The 20884-nt window shown below is 36.4% G+C and overlaps 1 protein-coding gene across 2 annotated transcripts; it reads right to left on the bottom strand.

Annotated features, from left to right (window-relative positions):
* Positions 1-9715: 9715 nt before the first annotated feature.
* On the bottom strand, positions 9716-19386 carry LOC109181421 (insulin-degrading enzyme-like 1, peroxisomal). 2 transcript variants are annotated; one of them, XM_019331180.1, is made up of 27 exons: positions 19279-19386; positions 19055-19192; positions 18793-18868; positions 18530-18597; positions 18080-18171; positions 17927-18000; positions 17771-17814; positions 17434-17485; positions 17198-17320; positions 16997-17109; positions 16626-16788; positions 15865-15957; positions 15531-15616; positions 14695-14781; positions 14468-14571; positions 13839-13941; positions 13660-13755; positions 13381-13570; positions 13116-13177; positions 12592-12696; positions 11916-12117; positions 11624-11832; positions 11099-11223; positions 10918-10969; positions 10610-10696; positions 10211-10333; positions 9716-10042 (listed from the first exon to the last, which is right to left on the bottom strand). In XM_019331180.1, the coding sequence occupies exons 2-27, from the start codon at positions 19181-19183 to the stop codon at positions 9791-9793; spliced, it is 2910 nt and encodes a 969-aa protein (XP_019186725.1). In that variant the 5' UTR covers positions 19184-19192; positions 19279-19386; the 3' UTR covers positions 9716-9790. The 2 variants fall into 2 exon arrangements, with proteins under 2 accessions (XP_019186725.1, XP_019186726.1); XM_019331181.1 differs by lacking the exon at positions 18530-18597 and having other exon boundaries at positions 19279-19384.
* Positions 19387-20884: the final 1498 nt, after the last annotated feature.

Below are 20884 nucleotides of genomic sequence, written 5' to 3'. Positions count from 1 at the left end.
ATTATGTGTATTTGTTCATACAGTTATGTGCATTTTTTATACAATTATGTACATTCTTTTTATACAATTATGTACATCCGAATCAGAAAATTTGTGTGTATTATGTTAAGAGTTGATGTGTATTATGTTAAAAGTTTATGTTTATTATGTATTATGTTAGATTATGTGTATTATCTTTTAAAAAGAGTATGTATATTTTGTTATATAATTATGTACATTCATGTATACAATTATGTGTATTCTAGTATAACATTATGTATATTTTTGAACAGCGCGGTTTTTTTAAAGGAAAAATTACTGCCATTCACTGGGGCGGGAAACTTCAAAAAAAAAAAAAAAAAAAAAAATTAAAACGACGTCGTTTTGCATCTGGGCGCACAGTGCAACGCGCGCCATGGTGTAGGATATAAATTGCCGATATTAAGGCAAGAAAAAATGTGTTTTGGGCCTTAGAAAAAAATATAAAATTGACCATGTCTTAACTTCTTAATTAAAAATGGTGTTTGGGCCTCAGAAAAAATTGATTCGTATCTTAACAACTTAATTACTCATTATATATATATATATATATATATATATATATATATATATATATATATATATCAATTTAATTAAATATTTCAAATAGATTAGATGAAATACAATGTTAATTAAATTTATAGTTTTTTGCTATATATTTTTAATATTGGGCTAAATTAATGTTGTACCACGCACGGATGCTATACTACGGTGGATATGCATTGGACGTGTTTCTTTTCATCTTTTTTTTTTTAAATAAAAAAATCATATTAAATATCATTAATTATTGATTGCTATGGTTATGCTATATTGTGATATATATGAGTAATAATAGCAATAGGAAAAACGTTACAGCCATGGCATGTTTCGGATTTGGCTCATGTTTCCTTGATGCCTTTGTCACCTTCTTTGCCGCAACATTCGTAAACTTTTTCACAGCCCAGTTGGTGGTATTCAGATATGTCGACGCGTCGCTACGACCCTTGGTTTCTGTTCTGGGTCATCTTTATCCTATCATTTTCTTTTTCTTTGTACTATGTTTACAGAAACCAGATGCACGCAGCTCTATACTAGCCCAAAGACTTGTGTCAACACCCCAGCAAATCCATTATTATTTACGTTTGTTTGTGTTTTTTAAGGTTATAGTTTCTCGATCTTGATTTCATGCTCAACATAAGCAATCGTTATATCGTGCACTAGGGCGCACAATAAATGATATCATTTTGGTGCATTGTCAAAAAAAATTCTTTGTTTCAAATACACAAACTCATAACAGAATACACAGAAACTCATATCTGAATACACATAATCTAACATGATACATAATACACAGAAACTCTTAACTGAATATACAGAAATTCTTAATTGAATATACAGAAATTCTTAACTAACTAAATATACAGAAACTCTTAACTGAATACATAAAAACTCATAACATAAACACAGAAACTTTTAACTGAATACACATAATGGAATTTGGGACGTTTGGACGGACGGAGTGACATTAACAATTGAAACACGCGCGTTTTGTGCATGGGCACATATTGCTATGTGCATCGTGATGCATGATATAAATTGCCCGACATAAGCTGTTAAGGCATAATCATGAGCGTGGCCATGGGTCTATTATGGAGAACAATTTGAATTGTTTGTGTAATAAATCTCAGGATTATTGGTTTTGTGATTGATTAGGTTGTTAGTGGATGCAAAATATTAAATACAGAAATGCGGTATGTTTTATTCCATGGAAATAAAATTGACATATTGAGTTGTAAGTTTATGGACTCCACTACACCTCACCATAGATGTACAAGGTAAGGGTGAACATTTTAATTCGGGTTATATTTGAAACTAGTCGAGTCAAATAGTTAGATTTTAATTTATTATTAAATAAAAATCAATTGGTTGTATATTTTATAAATTGAATGATTTCGGTTTAGATTTTTAATTACTTGTGTCAAAAAAGGGATTCACTAATAAATTTTTTCTTTTGTAGTTAGTAGAGAGTTGAGGTTGGAGTGTAAGGATAAGTTGAGTGAGAAATGGATAATTTCTTCTTCTTCATTGCTTACCCCTCTTGGATTGTGTGGCAAATTGATCAAGTTGGTGACTTGGACAACTGTTGTACAAGTAGGAAGCAGGAATAAATATTTATCAGGAATTTTACTTTTGAGTCAACTACAGCCAAGATGGTAGGGCAATTGATTTGATAAGTTCAACTGGTAATTGTCTATTGGTCTAGTTTACCACCTTGTATAATCTTTTGCCGGCTAAAATCTCAACTTCATATTATGCACACTTTCAAATAGCAACTGCAAACTTTCTCATAAATCAAAAGATATTTTTGCTTTCTTTCTTTCTTCTTTTTTTTTTTTTTTTTTTTTTTTTTTACTTCAAGTGTGTTCTTTTATCAAATCAATTATTATGGAACATGTTATTTACCTCATCCACCCCATATGTGATTTACCTCATCCACCGCCTAAGAAAACTGAGAGTTAAAGCAAAGTAGAGATCCATATGCATCGAGGTAATAGGATTAGGTTCAAGGCTTCCTCCCCACGGTTTTGACTACCAACTATTTTAATTGCAACATCTACAGTTGACCTCGTACTCTCCAAGATACCTGATTCTAGGATTAATCATCTATTCATTGATCCAAGAGTCTACCTTGTCCGGCAAGAATAAGCTGTGATTTGACTTCTCTAAGTACCTATAAATAGCCTAACCAAGCTGTCTGATAACACAAACAGAAAGAGTTGAAACAAGAAGGGCCAAAAATGGAGTCAAAAATGCATTTCGCAGAGAGACAGATGAAGAGCAACATGCAAAAGTTGTACTCATACGCATTCTTGGTAATGCTTGCATATTTCACAGTGAGGTTATGCGTACCAGGCCATCTATGGAAGATAGAGCAAATAATGAGAAATCAACTTCGGGATGCCTTTGTTACCTCGGCTGTTAAGTTTCTCAACTTCTTCGTTGCCAAATTAGTCGTGTTCAGATACGTTGCGCCCCTGCAACCAATGCTTTCTGTTAAGTCGTGGCTATTCTGGATCGTCTTCACTCTCTCGGTTTCTACTTTGTACTCTTGAGTTTTCATCTTGTTGAAAGCTTAAATGTCCCCTTCTGCTTTGCTTTCCCTGTAAATGAATCTTCAAGGCCAAAACATTAAACCCTTTGTATTATGAGCATTAAAAAGATGTATCCTTATCAAAACAAGAACGGATTGAGACATCCCGCATTTCAAGCATCCATGAATCCTTTAAAAGAAGCAAAAAATTGAAAATGCCGGATAAAATTTACCATATCTCAGCTGTATCAAGGAAAGAAGGTTCATCTGTAGTCACTGTTACATAAAAGTACACGAGAAAATAAGAAGGGCACTTTAAACTTATCGGAGCTTTAGACCATCAAGCCATTTGAGCGATGGCATTAGCTCAGACAGCAACAACTTTAACTTTTCATCAGAAAGAGCATTCCCCGCAATATCTAGTTGTATCAAATTCAGATGCTTAAAGACTAAGAATGCTTCCCAGTATAAAAAGGATTTTAAGTTCAACTAAGAGGAAAAAATCTTTTTTTAAGAAAATCAAAAAGAGCCTCTTTTTGAAGAAGCCAGAAACCTAGACAAACGAGCACATAACAACTAACAAGGAGTTCTCTTTTTCCACAGCCGAGGTGAACTCTAACATTCAACAACAAATCATGCCTAAGTGGTTAACAGAAACAAGAAAATCACCTGTCTTAGTAAGACAGAGCTGTATTCATCCTTATAGTACTGAATGTGTGGTGGATCCAATTCCATTAAATCATTGTAAAACTGAAGAACTTCTCCATAGTGGTTGCCCGCGTTTGAGTCATTATATGACATCAATTGCTCGCGTGCCATCAACAATCTTGCAAGTGTCAACTTTCCAATTTTACTGCAACAAAAGGAGAAATTCATAGAGAAGATTAATTAAATATTACAGCTTGATGAACATTCCAACTTGCATAAGTGCATAACAAATAAAGGCACAGGGCATACCAGTTCACTGATAACAATAACTCTCTACAGTGAGCTATCTCATTGTCGAGTGTCTGAATATTCCAATTCAAATTCCTTGCTTTGTCATCTATAGGCATTCTCATTTGATAGGATGAGTTAACTAAAACTGACTCTGAAGAAACAGTTTCATATGTGCAAAAGTTTTCCTCTTTCCAAGAAATTCGGATAATTGACCGAAATGTGTAGAGGGGCAAGGGAAATTCCAAAAATGTGTGTTGACTTTTTTTTTGACAAAAATATGCAAAACTCCTTTGGGACTTGCGTTTTTGGTTGTGTCCAGGCCTATTTTTTTTTTTCGTTATTTTCGTAAAACGCAAGAGCGAAATGCGTTTTGCGTATTGTATACGTAAAACGCATTTGGCTCTTGCGTTTTCATGTGACGTATGGAATACGTAAAAACGCATTTCGCTCTTGCGTTTTACGTTGTTAAGTGTTGAACTATGAAACTGTGTATATATCTCACTGTAAAAACTGTACAAGATAGAACCTATTTATACATAGGCTAAATACTACTAGGCCACATAATTCAAAACAGAAATGTAAGACTAAGAGCAACTCTCTCTAACAACCCTTATTCCTCTAACACTCCCCCTCAAGCTGGAGCATAGATGTCAATCATGCCCAGCTTGTTACAGATATACTCAATCCTGGCTCTACTAAGGCCTTTCGTAAGAACATTCGCCAGTTGCTCACCAGTTCGAACATGAACAGTAGAAAGTAGCCCTTGTTGAACCTTGTCCCGTACAAAGTGACAATCTACCTCAATATGTTTAGTGCGCTCATGAAACACAGGATTACTCGAAATGTGTATAGCGGTGTTGTCACACCATAAAGGAACTGGCTTACTCACCTCTACACCAATCTCCCTAAGAATATTACACAACCACGTCACCTCACATGCCACATGAGCCATTGCTCTATACTCAGACTCTGCACTAGAGCGAGCCACAACACCTTGCTTCTTACTTTTCCACGACACTAGGTTGCCACCAAGGAACACGCAATACCCTGTTGTCGACCTCCTGTCACTCGGTGACCCAGCCCAATCAGCGTCAGAGAAGGCCTCAACACACATATGCCCATGGATCTTCAAGAGGCTCCCCCTCACCGGCTACAAGCTTAACACTCTGGTCCATAGGAGTCTCGCAAGGCTTCGATCCTAAGAGCGCAGATTCTTCAAGTAGATCCAACACATATTTCCGTTGTGAAAGAAATATACCTTTCTTAGAACGAACAACCTCTATCCCAAGGAAGTACTTCAATACTCCCAGATCTTTTGTATGGAATTTCTTTTTAAGAAAAGACTTGAGCGCATCAATCCCCGTTGCATCACCACCTGTGATCACTATATCATCCACATAGACAATTAACAAAACGCTGCCACGGTTAGAATGCTTATAAAAAACAGTGTGATCATAAGCACTACGTTGCATGCCAAATTCAATAACGACAGTACTGAACCTCCCAAACCACGCTCTGGGAGACTGTTTTAACCCGTACAAGGACTTCTTCAACTTACAAACCTTCCCGTTCTCCCCCTGAGCAACAAACCCAGGCGGTTGCTCCATATACACTTCCTCTGCCAAATCACCATGTAGAAATGCATTCTTGACATCTAACTGATACAGCGGCCAACCATTAACAGCAGCTAGAGAAATAAAGACCCGCACAGACGTTAACTTCGCAACCGGAGAGAAAGTCTCCGTGTAATCAACTCCATAAGTCTGTGCATACCCTTTAGCCACCAACCGCGCTTTAAGCCGAGCAACCGACCCATCCGGGTTCGTCTTGACAACGTAAACCCACTTGCATCCAATTGGAGACTTCCCAGCGGGGAGATGGACAAGATCCCAAGTCTGATTCTCTTCAAGGGATGCCATTTCCTCTTCCATAGCAGATTTCCACCCATCATGAGACATAGCCTGACACAACGTTTTAGGGACAGACACAGAATCCAGTTTGGATATAAAGGTACGGGAAGACTCTGATAAATGGCCATAGAAAACATAGGAAGAAAGTGGATGACAACAACTACGTTTACCTTTTCGCACGGCAATTGGAAGATCAGTTGACGGAGGTTCTGGTCGGGGAGGAGCATCCACCTGTGCAACCGTTGGCGCAACTACATCCCGGGGCCGCCTTGAATACACTCGCATGGAAGCAGACTCCACTGTGGGTACAGGAATAGTGATAGTATAAGTAAGAAAATCCTCCTCTATCACCGGCGACCTACCCCCGAGAATGCTATCGGAGAACACAGTCTCCTCAAAAAAAGTGACATCAGCCGAAACCAGATACCTCCCCAAATCCGGGGAGTAACACCTATACCCTTTTTGAGTACGAGAATACCCCAGGAAGATGCACTTAAGGGATTTAGGATCAAGCTTCCCTTTTAGTGGACGGACATCCTGTACAAAACACGTACAGCCAAAAATCTTGGGAGTCAAGGAAAACAAAGGTTTGGAGGGATATATAACTGAGTACGGGTTTTGACCACGGAGTACCGACGAAGGCATCCTATTGATAAAGAAACAAGCAGTGTGAACAACATCCGCCCAAAACACTTTAGGCACTTTCATTTGGAATAAAAGGGCACGGGCGATTTCTAACAAATGACGGTTCTTTCTTTCTGCAACACCATTCTGTTGGGGGGTGTAAACACAAGAAGTTTGATGTATGATGCCATTTTGACTCATAAAACTCGAAAAGGATGTAAGAAGATATTCTTGAGCATTATCACTTCTCAAACATTGTATAGTCTTATTAAACTGAGTTTTTACTTCAGAACAAAAATTTTGGAAAATATCAAACAACTCACCCCTAGACTTCATGAGATACAACCAAGTACACCTAGAGAAGTCATCAACAAAGGTTACAAAATATCGGAAGCCACTTTTGGACGTAACCCGACACGGTCCCCAAACATCAGAATGAACTAATTCAAACAAAGAATCTACTCTATTATTCACCCGAGAAACATAAGGAATACGATGGTGTTTTGCAAACTCACATGACTCACATTGCAAAACCTTCAAAGGCTCTAAACCAGGACACATCTTCTTTAACGCTGGTAAAGATGGGTGACCAAACCGACAATGCAATTGAAAGGGGGAAACACTGCTCACCAAACCAGTAGACACGTCCCCGAGCGACGTAAAGTGCTCTAAGACATACAGACCGCCAACCTCCTTCCCCTTACCAATAATCCTCCTCGTCAAAAGATCCTGGAATAAACAATAGCCAGGAAAAAACATAACAGAACAATTTAGGTCACGAACTATTTGACTGACAGAGAGTAAATTGAACGGAAACTTTGGCAAGTATAAGACAGAATTAAGGGGTAACGAGGGAGTTGCAGTAGCACTACCTTTACCCAAAACAGTGGCTATAGATCCATCTGCTAGGGTAACGGTATGACCAGAATTAACGGGCACATACGTAGAAAAGATATTATAATTACCTGTCATATGCTCAGAAGCCCCTGAGTCAATGACCCACTGTCAAGACGCAGAAGAAACACAAGCAACTGAATTACCTGTTTGGACAAACGTTGCGGAGGAAGGCACTTGACTAGGTGGAAACTGCGTGGAAGAAGAAAGTTTCATCTGGTTGAATCTAGCCAACTCCTCATCTGTCATCACTACTGTGTGACCTTCTGACGTGGAAGCCGTATTAGCAGCCACTTGTTGTCTCGGCAGCTTAGGACACTGATTTCGAAAGTGTCCAGGATCCCCACAATTAAAACAAACTCGTGGACCTCCACGTCCTCCACGACCTCTCCAAGGACCCCCGCGTCCTCTGGAGCGGTTATTACCCCCTCCTCGAGAACCATAACTTTCACCGGTATTCCCCCCTTGGGTTACCATGGCACTCGGATCCATATTACCGTGTGACACAAAGGCATTTCTTTCCTGGAGCTCGTTTGAATCATTATTTCCCGATGCATTTTGTAGCATGGAGAATACTTGATCCAAAGATTCCAAGTCCTTATTTCCTAGCAGTTGAGACCTAAGGACATCATATTCTTTATCCAGGCCAGCAATCCAACTAAAAACAAGTAATTTGTCACGTTGTTTTTTCATTTCATCCACATCATTTGTTATTGGCATCGCAGCACACAAAGCAACACATACACTCTTAAAGTCATAGTAGTAATCTCTAAGCTCACGCCCCTTCTGACTAGATCGATATGCTTCGTGAGACAACTGGTATAACTTTCTCAAATTACTAGTTCCACTAAACTATTTGTTCACTAAATCCCATACTTCTTTAACAGTCTGACAATGTTGCATAGATAAAATAATTCTCCTATCAATGCAATTAATTACACGTGACATTAATGCTTTATCAGTATTTTTCCAGTCCCCAGCTGTAGCATCTGTAGGACACTCTTTTTCCAGATGATCACCCTTTCCCATACCATCTAAATTTACTTTAACCAAAAACCTCCACTTAGGAAAATTAGACCCATCTGGGGCCAAAACTATGTCGATTAATTTAGATGGCGTGGAAATCACTGTGATATTCCTTTCTTGTGCCATTTTTAATCTTCACCCAGCAAATTCAGAACAAAAAACCAACACAACTCTCTTCACACAGTACAGAAAAATACACTGGCGTACCTCTTTTAATAGACGAGCCAACCAGATCGGAACTTTCTTCAACACATCCCACCTCCCTGGAACCAGCACGGCGAGGCGAGACTGACGCACCAAAAATCGGCCGGAGACGTCGCCGGAAACCGCCTCACGCCGGCGCGTGGAGTCGGAGCAGTCCTGCGGCGGCGGCGCGTGAGAACGCGTGACACCTCCGACGGCGGCCGGACTTCTTGCAGTGGCGTCGCCCGTCGTTCCCAGACCTAGCCCAGACACTCACTCTCACTTCCCACGCTCTGATACCATGTTAAGTGTTGAACTATGAAACTGTGTATATATCTCACTGTAAAAACTGTACAAGATAGAACCTATTTATACATAGGCTAAATACTACTAGGCCACATAATTCAAAACAGAAATGTAAGACTAAGAGCAACTCTCTCTAACAACCCTTATTCCTCTAACATACGTATAATCCAAAAAAATACGTAAAACGCAACTCCGAAATGCGGACTATTTACCGGCGCTACTCCCGGAATTGTGTGAAAAACGCAAGACTGAATTACGTTTTTCGAATATGAAAAATGCAAGACTCCAAAAACGCATGTGCTAATTGCGTTTTTGTGCTTCTTCGCGATCGTCGGTACAAAAACTCCTTGCGTTTTTCGAATATGAAAAACGCAAGACTCCAAAAACGCATGTGCTAATTGCGTTTTTGTGCTTCTTCGCGATCGCCGGTACAAAAACTCCAAAAAACGCAAAAAACGCAACTTACTTTTGCGTTTTCGGTATAATACTTAAAACGCAAGAGTAAGTTGTGTTTTTGCCTATACCATATACCCTAGAAAACGCAAGAGCCAAATGCGTTTTACGTATACAATACGCAAAATGCATTTGGCTCTTGCGTTTTACGAAAATAACGAAAAAAAAATAGGCCGGGACACAACCAAAAATGCAAGTCCCAAATGAGTTTTGCATATTTTTGTCAAAAAAAAAAAAGTAGCCACACTTTTGGAATTTTCCTTCTTTGACCACACATTTCGGTCAATTATCCAATATGCTATGGGCAATATGGTTGGTACACTTCCTTTTCCATGTACTGTGGATTAACAAGTTGGAGCTCTATCTCTTAGAAGTTCTTGTTCTCAAAGTTCCCTTTGAACGACGGATAGACAGGGCGAGATCTCCTGAAACTGAAAATATCCTCGATCTTAACAAAATCAGGTTCAGCTGGCTCCTCTTTCTCTGATTTATACTCTGAGGAGTGTGAGCTTCCATAGACTCGCACGCTTAATGCCTTCCTCTTAGGGGAACTGATACTAACGTACTCGTCAAAGAACTTGATCAAGTCTGTTTTCGTCAATTGCTTTAGCGTTGCAACCTATTCTCACAAAAAGTAGATGGCAACAACTCACAGTTAGGAATCAATAATCATGTATAGACATCAAGTTTGAGTTTTTGGTTACCAGGATCTAAGAGAAGAGAAAATTTTGACAATTAGTAGTCAAGGAAGAAAGTTCTGCATGCCAATAAGAATATAGAGTCGTACCTCCTTTTGTACTCTATCAAATTTGTAAGTACCACTGTAAATTTCCCACCAGAAAAAATCAGTTTCCTCCCATATATTCTTAAACTTCTCAAGCTTCACATCAATAAGTGCATTGACTTTTTTCTGCATCATACACAATTACATCAAATGTTAGCCAGCACATAGTTTTATTCTGAAGAAGGAGAACTGTTGTATTATAGTGCATCAATCTATTGGCTTGGTTATTGCCATATTTCTTGTGTTTTCTTTTATTACTGAGAACTATCATCAAGTGCTCTTTCCAGGACTTCTCTCTCCTATTGTGACTTGTGAGTGTGTGCATTCCTTTGATGAGTATATATAGCCATTGGAATAAAGTATCAAGCTACACTAGAGTCTAGAGAGTATCAGTAAGCTGACCTTAAATTCCTCATCAGACATCTCAGACAGCTTGGTTTTGAACATGTCGAGAAATGCCCGAACTCGGGACTCCACATATTTAGGGTCCTGCCAATGCCATCACATCTCATTACAATATACCCCAAGTATTTGTCATGTTGTCATGTTGAAGGTAGGTGAATAAAAGAAATGTTACAAATTGTTCTTTGATCAACGACCTAATGTCTAAGTAGGAGTTCGGTTCTCCATAAATAAGGTCTTGGTTTGAACTTTGTAAATAGATGTAGGAAAATTTACTAAACTAGAGGAAATGGTAAAATGACAAATACCTTGATTGATGATTGAACAACAAATTGCAAACCACGAACACCAGAATCATACCTACAGTAAAGGAAGTTTAGCTTCATCTGAATTAAGTGGATGAAATTTCTGACAGATATACAACGAATTTCACTGAATGGGAAAGGTTTAACGGTCCAGGGAGAAAAAACAAGAACAGTGTCCACATACATCCGAGAAAGTGAAGTAATGTAACCAAGCTGTTCAACAGATCTCAGTTGGTCAAAGGCTGGTTGCTTTGCTACCAATTCAAAAAGTTGGAGTCTCACATTCAGCTCAAAATCATCAAGACCGACCTACATTTTAAACAAGATTTTTGTATTATAACCTTTGGGATACTCACCAACAAAGAATTTTCGGGCCTTACATTGTTTAATGGTAAAAGTATTTAAGTTTTTGAAGGTAATAGCTATACAGTAATACTGCAAGGAAATTCTCAAAATCAAAGCATTATTTTCCTCTTGACAGACAGGTTGGCGAGATCTGGACCCAGGCCAATCTGTAGTAATAGTTCATCAGTCACTATAGCACAGTTATATCATATTGAGTGTAGTAACTTAAAGTACAATACTACTGTAGAAGCCTGTATAGCATATATATTGTGCATGTTTGTATAAGTGAAATACTAATAAGAGAACGTAAATATTCGATTTCGACAGTTTATATTTATTTCCCCAATTAACTTAGTAAATATACCTGAATGTATTGGAAGAAGGCAGAATTTTCATCACTTGGATTTAGTCCCTCTGCAGCATACAAATATTGCATGCCCTGTCCAAGCTCAATGATTCTAGTTGTCAAATTCTCGGATGCAAATAAAGTCCGGGAGATAGGACGGGGACCCTTGTAAAATAAATCTTCAATGTGTTGGATCATAGACTCTGCTTCATTTGATTCGATGTTTCCTGAAAGGGAAATGATGAAAGAGTGAACCAATGTAGCCAAAAGCTTAAAAGCACCATATAGAAGTTCATAGTAATGGAAGAACCTGCTACATAGCATTCCAAAAAAGTTCTTGATAGCAGCAAAGGGTGAAATCTGGCAAGACTATCAACATCAAGAGAAGGAAGGACTTCGAGTTCATCATTCCAGGACCATCTTTGCTCTTGTAGTGCCAACGAGCAGTAGTACATTGCTTGCTCATATGGCTGTTGGCACTTGATGTTTTTGTATTTTCTGGTTATCAATTCCTGAAGGTAAAAAATTACAGAAAAACAAACTATATCATTCTGCAGTGCCTCGGTTTCTGTCTCCACCCTTTCTTTCGTTCAACCTGGCTTTCTTATTCAGCTTTTATTTATTTACTGATTTTATGTTGAATGGTTTTACTGTAACTCCCATCTGAACTTTCTTATTCTTTTCCCTGATTGCCACACAGCATTGATGACTCCCATGAGAACAAGGCTTCCCGTGAGAAGTGTGGACAAATGTTAGCTGTCGATCAAGTAGATCTAACGGTTTGGAAAATAAAGAAAAATGTGGCGGGGTCAATTTCATAAATATTACAAACTTTCACCTGCTTTTTTTCCCCTTTAATTTCTAGCCATTGATCATCCTAGATGGACAAATCATATTAGTCCACACTTCTCACGGGAAACCTAGTTCTCATTTGATCCCGATTTTATATATATAGGTAAAAAGCAATGACGACAATTTGATGTTACCTTTATAACAGAGAATCTGTCTGGTTTAACTTCAAAGTTCAGAAGTTTATCAATAACTTTCTCAAGCAAGATTGTCATCTTTTGATTGTACCCATAAACATACACCTGAAGGAAAGGAAAGTATAAGTTTTATTTCTAAATGTCTTTCCATTCATGAAGTATAGTTGCATTTATACGAACAAAGGTCATTTAGCACCATGACTAGTCTGAGAAACTGTTCAATAATTAAATGAGGAACGTTAATACATTTGACTCTATCATACATTATTCAAACTCCAAGAGAACATAATTCTGTCCAATACTTCTGTGAATGAAAAATGCTTGAAATTTCATTTGAATGCATCCCTAGCTATATATAAGTACAACTTTGGTTATAGGCATACAAGCATACTATTGCAGCATTGGCGACATATCATCTTAAACTACATCATATGAACAACATTTACAAATGCGTCTATTTTATACTAAATAACTCTTCCAATGTAAATTGATTGTTGAAAAATAAGGGATTATCATGTGAATACCTGGAAACCGTTAAAGTGGCTACTTATCGAGTAACCAAGACCAGCAATTTCCGCATAGTAGGCTGCAAAACACAGAATATAATGAACCTATTACTCTATAAGCATAAAAGTGTTTACACATTTCATAAAGTCAGAATGTAATGAACCTATTACTCTAAAATTATATACGGAGTATTACTTTTTCCATCACATAAAGTCATCATTTCAACCATTAAAAAAAAAAGCCAAGCTTATCACAATAACATGTTTGCCCTTTGATACTTGCCATATTCATTTAGGTGATCCATCACCAGGCGTACAAAAAGGCCGGTAAGAACAGTTGATTCTGGAGAAATTCTACAGTTGGGACATCTGAAGTCTAATATAATATATCCTTTTGGTTTAGAAAATGAGGTATCTGGCTTGTACCATAATCTCGAATGGGGAGATTTTCTCAATAGAATTGGAGTGCTCATCTGTTAGCATAGTCAAATATCAGAAATTAAAATAATATCTAGTAATAATAATGTTAGGTTTAAGTATAAAACGAGTATACAACTGATACCTTGTCTGGGATAGTCTTAAGAGAAAGATTATCGGGAATGAACAAATTGGGAACAGGAAGATGCAAATCTTCAAGAGGGGCATTTTTCATCCATTGCTGTAGAGTATCAAAAATACACTTAATGAACCATACATTTACATCTTTTACTTTGAACTTGTATCAGACAGCAAGCTACGAACCTCGATAGTGGAACCAGTTATTTTCTCTGTAGAATATGCAGTACCATACCAAGGCTCAGTGCAGTTCGTATGTCCCTCAAATTTTGGTGATTGCCAAAATATCCTGTTGGAAAGATTTTCCCATGAGAAAAATTCAACTCATCCTGTTTGATCTATGTGCCTTTGATGTTAGCACTTCCATGTATCATCATATATTTTATATTGACATGGCAAATGCTATGTCAACCTTAATATTTTCAATATTTTAAAAATTAAAATATCATAAAAGACAGGAGAAAAAAAGTAGTCAGCCATAGTGGATAACATTTTTTATTTATTTTTTGCTTGGGACCCCACCAAGCATGGGCCCTGGGCAAGGGTCCAACCTGCCCTTACCCAAGGCCGGCCCTAACTGTTTACCATATATAATATATAAACATAAATGTGCAATCTAACTATCAATTTAGACTTTTAGTTGAGACGGAGCACATTCTTCAATTCTGTAGAATTGACCATTACTGAAATATGCGAATAACTATATTTGTGATCACCAAATCACCAATAATATACTAAGGCAAAAGATCTGCAAGAGCACAAAATTTTACAAGCTACTCGTAGTACAAAACGATGTGCAGAGTCACTAAACTTACCTAACATTATACGGAGTGAGTTCATTGAGTACTGTTTCAATAATTTTTGGGTTGAACTTCGAAAGTAAAGATGATCCTACCAACCAATCTTTTGGAGGGTAATCCTATAAAATAAAAAAGACAGTATCAGTACAACTTGAATACTGGTACCCAAATTTAAGAATTAAGAGCATGTTAAAGGATAAGAAACTAGGAAAATAAATCGTGTTGCTCAAAGATTTTTATACCTGCATGTTTGATGCAATACGAACCACATAATCAATGGGTGGAATCTTGTCTTGATAATGGAAGTCAGTTTCACTCATAGCCGAGAGCTTCATAAACAATTATTGAAAATAGCTAAAGGTTAAAACATCAATAAATTTTACAAAACATGTGCTAAATGCTGTAAAGTTTCTAATAGAATACACAATCATTTCTGCAAAGATAGTATTGAAAGTTTGAAACAGAAAGCTATAGCTATCTATACATTCTATTCAGGTTGTCACATCTAACAAGTTATTAGAACTACGAAACTAAAAAGAAATTTTTTAAAAATGCATGCTTTAGAAAACTTTTCATCCATTGACATAAAATTGAGTGGATTAGAGATTATGGGCACACAGCAAAATGTTAATCAAGCTTGACTTTTAAGATACCTCCAACAGAAGACACAAGCCTTTTGCTTCTATGATATTAATATATTATGGGTAAAGATATGCAACAAACTCAGGTTTTGATTTTGTCGGTTTATAAATGTTATTGCACATTAATAAGTTGTTCATCTGAAAGAAGCACTTTTGTTAGTCCACCAAATAAAAGAGACATTTGACACATGCAATTCTATGTTTTATCTAAAGAGTAAAATGTCAATACTCTATCATGGCTTTATAAAATTAGTTATTTACTTTTCTATTGTATGCATTTATGCAATTCCATCCATGCGTGTTGAAACTCGTATGTTTAGTTCATACTTCATAAATTAATTAAACAAATAAAACCTTGCATGTCTGGTCATTATTATTGAAATTCAATAGTGTAAAAATAAAAATTAAAAAAAAAAAAAAAGGGAACTATTATGTACCTCCTCAAATATCCACTGGCAGGCACCCTTTTCTTGAAGAAGGCTAATATATTTGAAAAGCAGTCCCACAATTTCCTGAACATGGTCTGCAATGACATTCATAGAGAATGATAGATGGTGTCCAAAAGTAAAAACTTCCATAGACAATGATATGCCCAATTGAGAGTTTTAAAGATAAAAATGCAATATAAGTTGAACTTTGTTACATCCAATTTAGCTAAAACTTTAAAATATCTAAACCGTTCATGAACGGAGAAAGTCTAGAATTGAAGAAAATTTTCTTCAACCTTTCCATCCAAATCTTAGAAAAATGAAAAGGAGTAAGGACACTAACCATGACCAACATCAGTCAAATCAATATATACTTCAAAGAAAGAGAATAGGCGACTTCTTCCAGATTCAGAAGCCCATAAGCTTGTTGCCCAACCTGCAAGAATTATTTTTTTAAAAAGTGTAAATAAAATATAAAACCAATATAATTACAAGACGCATTTAATGAATCAAGAATTAGGATTACAACTTAAGCCATAAACCACACAGAAACAAGAGGATAAAGGACTATTATAAGTTATAACTTATAACTGAGCAGATGTTATTTATCTGATCTATGTGAATATTATGTTATATACTAATGTTGCTTTCATCACAAACTTGACTTTTAACTAAATATGTACTTAGCATGATTTGTTTATCATAAAATAGCTTAGAATATGATGAAGTCTAAATTTCAGGCCAATAAACTACCCTCTTAGCTAAGGATGGCCTACAAATTTGTCTAAGCTTGGTCATTATATAAATAGCTATATATAGGTGGTGATTGTATTCAAATGTTCTAGTTGTATACACATATGAATTAGCCTCAGGCAACTCATGATTGTTGGAATTTAAGCCACATCTAGAATCCTTGAAAACTATGCACTGCAAGGATAGTTTGGTTAGGATGGATAGGGCCGGTAGTCCTTTAATCTCACATTTGATTCAGTTTTCTGGCCCTTAGATCCCATGGGGCTAGAAGCATTATATTATATAAAGATAGAAAGGAGGGAAGATGATGTATATGAACATTTTAAACTAAGTTGAGAAATGAGAACCCACCTAACTTCTTCAAACTGTAAAACAAGGAACCTTCTCCTTCATGGCCAATCAAGTGACTTAAATAACTCAAAGGCCCTTCCTTGTAGTAAAGGAGCCCGGGAGTAACTGGCCAGATAATACTTAACTTGTGACCTTGTTTTATTGGGACTGCTTTCACAAGAATCTGAGTGAGGAAAACAAAAAAAACAAAAACAAAATATAGAGGTGGAAAGTAAAGTAAAAAATGCAATGAAAATTTTTAAGATTCAAAACATGCAATGTGAAAACACAAAAAGGGAGAGGAAAAAGAAAAGAAACAATGATAAAAGAAAATATATCTTATAAAACACAGCACAAAAATAAATCCCCACTTCTTGTTACAATTTGAGTACCTGTAGGTGCTCTGCTGTGCAAGGCTCACCAGGAACGTAAGTGTATCTTTTATTAGTATTTTCGATTTTCTGGAATACATCCTGTACCAGGCTTTGGATTTTATCAAGGCTATCTGAGATATCCACAACAAAAGAACAATATGATTGATGTTTAGGCAACAGGCAACTAGATATTTAAAAATGAAAGCACGACCCAATTACCTTTTGCATAAACAACCAGATGCATCAAGTTGGCTGAATAATTTTCTTTGTAGAATTTAAGAAGCTCCTCTCTTGTATCTATCCCTCTTTCCTTTGGCCGCACTTCCAAAGTATCCCAACTCCCTAACAAGAGTTGAATGATTATAATTTTAACAGATAGAAATTGCAAAACACGAAATAATAAGGCTGTTACACTGATACAGAATAAATTGCTTAAATTGCATGCCAAAACAAACCTGTCCCAAACTTGTGGTATGGATGGTCTTTTGAACTCAAATGTTTCTCAAGCTGCATAAAAAGTAATATATGAGGTGAAGTAGCTTTTTGTTTATGGTATTTATTTTTCCTATTTTTGAAAGAAAGAAATCACCCAAACAACTAAACATCAATCCTCAAGCAAGAGTATAGAACGAGGTTTTTTTAAAAGCATAAGATCAACCTTGAGGTATCCTTCACTTGAAAGTGGATACAATATTCTTAGGTACCTCCAATCTCTTTTAATAAGTTAGAAACTACTGTGAGATTTTAAATTTTAAAAAGATTAAAGCATGTGGTAAGTCCAGATAAAAATACCTGATAGATTCTGCGACCATCAGATATTAAGTTGTTTTGATTTTCTGTATAAGTAAGTTAGTTCCCCCAGGGAGCAAATAAAGAGAGACAGGTAACAATCAGCAATTATAAAATTTTACTAGATTAGAAGCCATCAAAAAGTAATAATCTGCTAACCCGAATCAACAGCTTTTATTTCCCTTGTGGTAGCATCTGCCGACATCAATGGTTTGATGAAAAACTGTGCAAATCTAGACAGCCAAAACTAAGATAATTAGGAAACTTTGCAAGAAAATATGAGAACCTAGAATAGCCTTAAAATCTTATTACCTATCTAAAGCCTCTTCAAAACCATCAATGTTAACATCAAAGTAAAAGTTGGTGTGCTCAGAAGATGTAAAAGCATTTGTTGAACCTCCATGCTGAAGCACAAGATATAAACGAAAGAAAAAAATCAGAAGGTAGAGAAGGAAATAGCCCTCCACATGGCAATTAAAAATAAAAATAAAAAAGCACTAGAGTTAATACGGAGACACATCATTTTGACAAGAAATTTTTAAAACTCAAAATATACCAATTAGTAGAAGTAAGAAGGCACGATGTAGGTGGGTGAAGAAAAACAGTATGTAATAGCCGAGAAACGGAAAGGACATAAAATAATTAGGTTTAGAGAACACATATGCAGTTATACACCCTAAACAAAGAACAGAAAATGACATAATTATCAGAAGTCAACTTGAAAAGAATAAACCATCATTACCAAGAACTAAAGGCAAATACCTCTGAAATGAAGTTCGAGTAACTATTCTCCAAGGGATACTTCTCGCTTGCAAAAAAGAGCATATGTTCTACAATCACACATATTTCATTTTTCATTATTTAGAATGTGCAAAGCTTCACTCAACAAATAGTTCCCCTCTCTTTATTACACACTGTGCTAGGGTGAACTTGAGGAAGATTCACATTTCTTCATCCTTCATACTCAAAGGCAACCAGAAGTTTCTTCATCACCAAGGAAATTAAGAAAATAAAACAATACTCACCAAGAAAATGAGCAAGGCCTTCAAGATCCTTGGGGTCACTAAAACTCCCCACAGACACATCCATTGAAGCAGCACACTGATTCAGCTCAAAAATGAAAATAAATAAATAAATAATTACTACAGCAGTTTATACCATACATATGTGCATTTCAGAACGATAGGAACTTCAAAATTTTAAGATTACAGTTTTTTTTTTTTTTTTGCAGGGAAGAATTTGCTGCAATGAAACACATTCAGACAGGATATAAAGTGCAGCGGAAACCTTATCAGTTTCAGGATCGCTAATGAGGAGAACTTCAAGAGAGTTGTCGAGCACAATTCTTCTGTACTCCCTCTTGTCAGAACGAGATTTCACTATCTCAACCGGCTCTCCCATGCTCCCCAACGCCATCTTTCTCACCTTCCAAACAACAATATGTCAATATAGCAACAAATATTATATACATGAGTCTGTGCAGAGAGCAAAAAGTAGTAGCAGGAGCTTACCTTGTTCAGAAATGGGGAAAAGATTGAGTGAAGAATGATTCAGAATTTGGAATTTGGAATTTGGAATTTGGAACAAATTTGGGAAGTAAAAGTCACATCAGTTTCTTCACAAGTCGACGCACGAAATTTTTTTTAAATAAAAATAAATTCATTTGATTGGCTTTGCCCGCGGAGTTCCACGTCGGACGGTCGGACAAGTCAAATACGGGTTTCTGTAGTGACGCTACACAACAAGTATATTTTTCTTCTTTTTTTTTTTTTGAACGAGAAAGAAGATTTCATTAATAGCTTAACAAACTCGAAATACAAGTATGTGGGATAACAGCTCACAATTCAGAGGCAAACGAAGAACCAGTTGCTCGAGCTAGGACATGAACCACACGATTCGCTGATCTCTTGACATGGTGAACTTTAACGTTCCCTATGTCACAAGTAATCGACAAACATTGCTTCACAAGCATGCCAACATAAGAATAATCTACCAAACAGGAATTGAAAGCATTACAGAAATTTAAGCAATCGGACTCTATAATGATATTATTCTGCCTTAATCCATTGAGCCATGTTAAGGCTTCATTGGCTGCTAAAACCTCTGCCAAAAACGAGTCTAGATTGCACTCAAGCCGGTCACACTTCGCTGCCACAAAACGACCGTCATGATCGCGAACAAGCTCCATAGCCTACATTAGTAGTGAAGCTATGTCCACATTGCACTGACAAGTATATGTTTTATAAAATAAATTTGGATAAAAGGATCTCTCTTATTCCATTCTCACGGCTAGTTTAGAAAATAAGAAAATGATTTTTGAAATTTTTTTTTTTTAAAAAAATGAGTTATTTTCCTAAAACATTTTTCTTTCCAATGTTTGGTGCACAATAAAAAATTATCTTTTAGTGTTTGGTTCTTTTTTCGTAAATGAATAGAAAAATAAGTAGAATTGTATACTTTAACATTTTAATGAGTGGATTTTCAAAAGTAAAATCCAATCGTCTCTGTAATATCTGCTCTAATTAATTCAGTGCATAAACCAGCTCTAATTAAAAGCATAATTCTCTGACGGAAACCTCTCTAGTTTCCGCATCCGTGCAAATACCAATGAGGAGAAATCTCCAACTATGGGTTTTCGTCCAAGAAGATGAAGAACAAAATGATGATCATTGGTTTGTTGGTGGAGGTGTGAAGCGTCAACGGGAAGGGAGAGCTTGAACCGAAGAATAATGGAAAATGACTTCCAAAAAACAAGAAAAAAAAAGTAAGTCATCTTCCAAGAAAAGGGATGCATTTTCCTTTGACCAAGAGCTTATTTTCAAATTTCAGTTAACTCCGATTTTTCGTCACTTACCAAACACTTTATGGATTTTCAAACACACCCTTCAAGTAAAATACCAACTAGACTTTCATTATCTATTCTCAATATTTACTTATACATTCAGAATCTTGACGTGAGCACTTTTATTGAAATTCACATGAAAATCAGTGTTTGCCACATCAAAGAGTAAAAATGAGGAAAATTGTGAGTACATATAGTATAACTTATTCCTAAATTATAAGAAAATATTTGATTCATTTCATTTTGTATCTGGTTCGGTTAATGATACTTAACTT

This window comes from Ipomoea nil, unplaced genomic scaffold, assembly GCF_001879475.1.
Source record: "Ipomoea nil cultivar Tokyo-kokei standard unplaced genomic scaffold, Asagao_1.1 scaffold1043, whole genome shotgun sequence".
Taxonomy (NCBI): Eukaryota; Viridiplantae; Streptophyta; class Magnoliopsida; order Solanales; family Convolvulaceae; genus Ipomoea; species Ipomoea nil.
This window is presented reverse-complemented; position numbering and strand designations above follow the sequence as displayed.

Coding starts and splice junctions, on each gene's coding strand:
- LOC109181421 (XM_019331180.1), bottom strand. CDS start 19,183: ATGGCGTTGGGGAGCATGGGAGAGCCGGTTGAGATAGTGAAATCTCGT. Junction 18,001..18,079: donor TTTGAAGAGGCTTTAGATAG/GTAATAAGATTT, acceptor TTGGCTGTCTAG/ATTTGCACAGTTTTTCATCA. Junction 13,178..13,380: donor GGATCACCTAAATGAATATG/GCAAGTATCAAA, acceptor TGTGTTTTGCAG/CCTACTATGCGGAAATTGCT.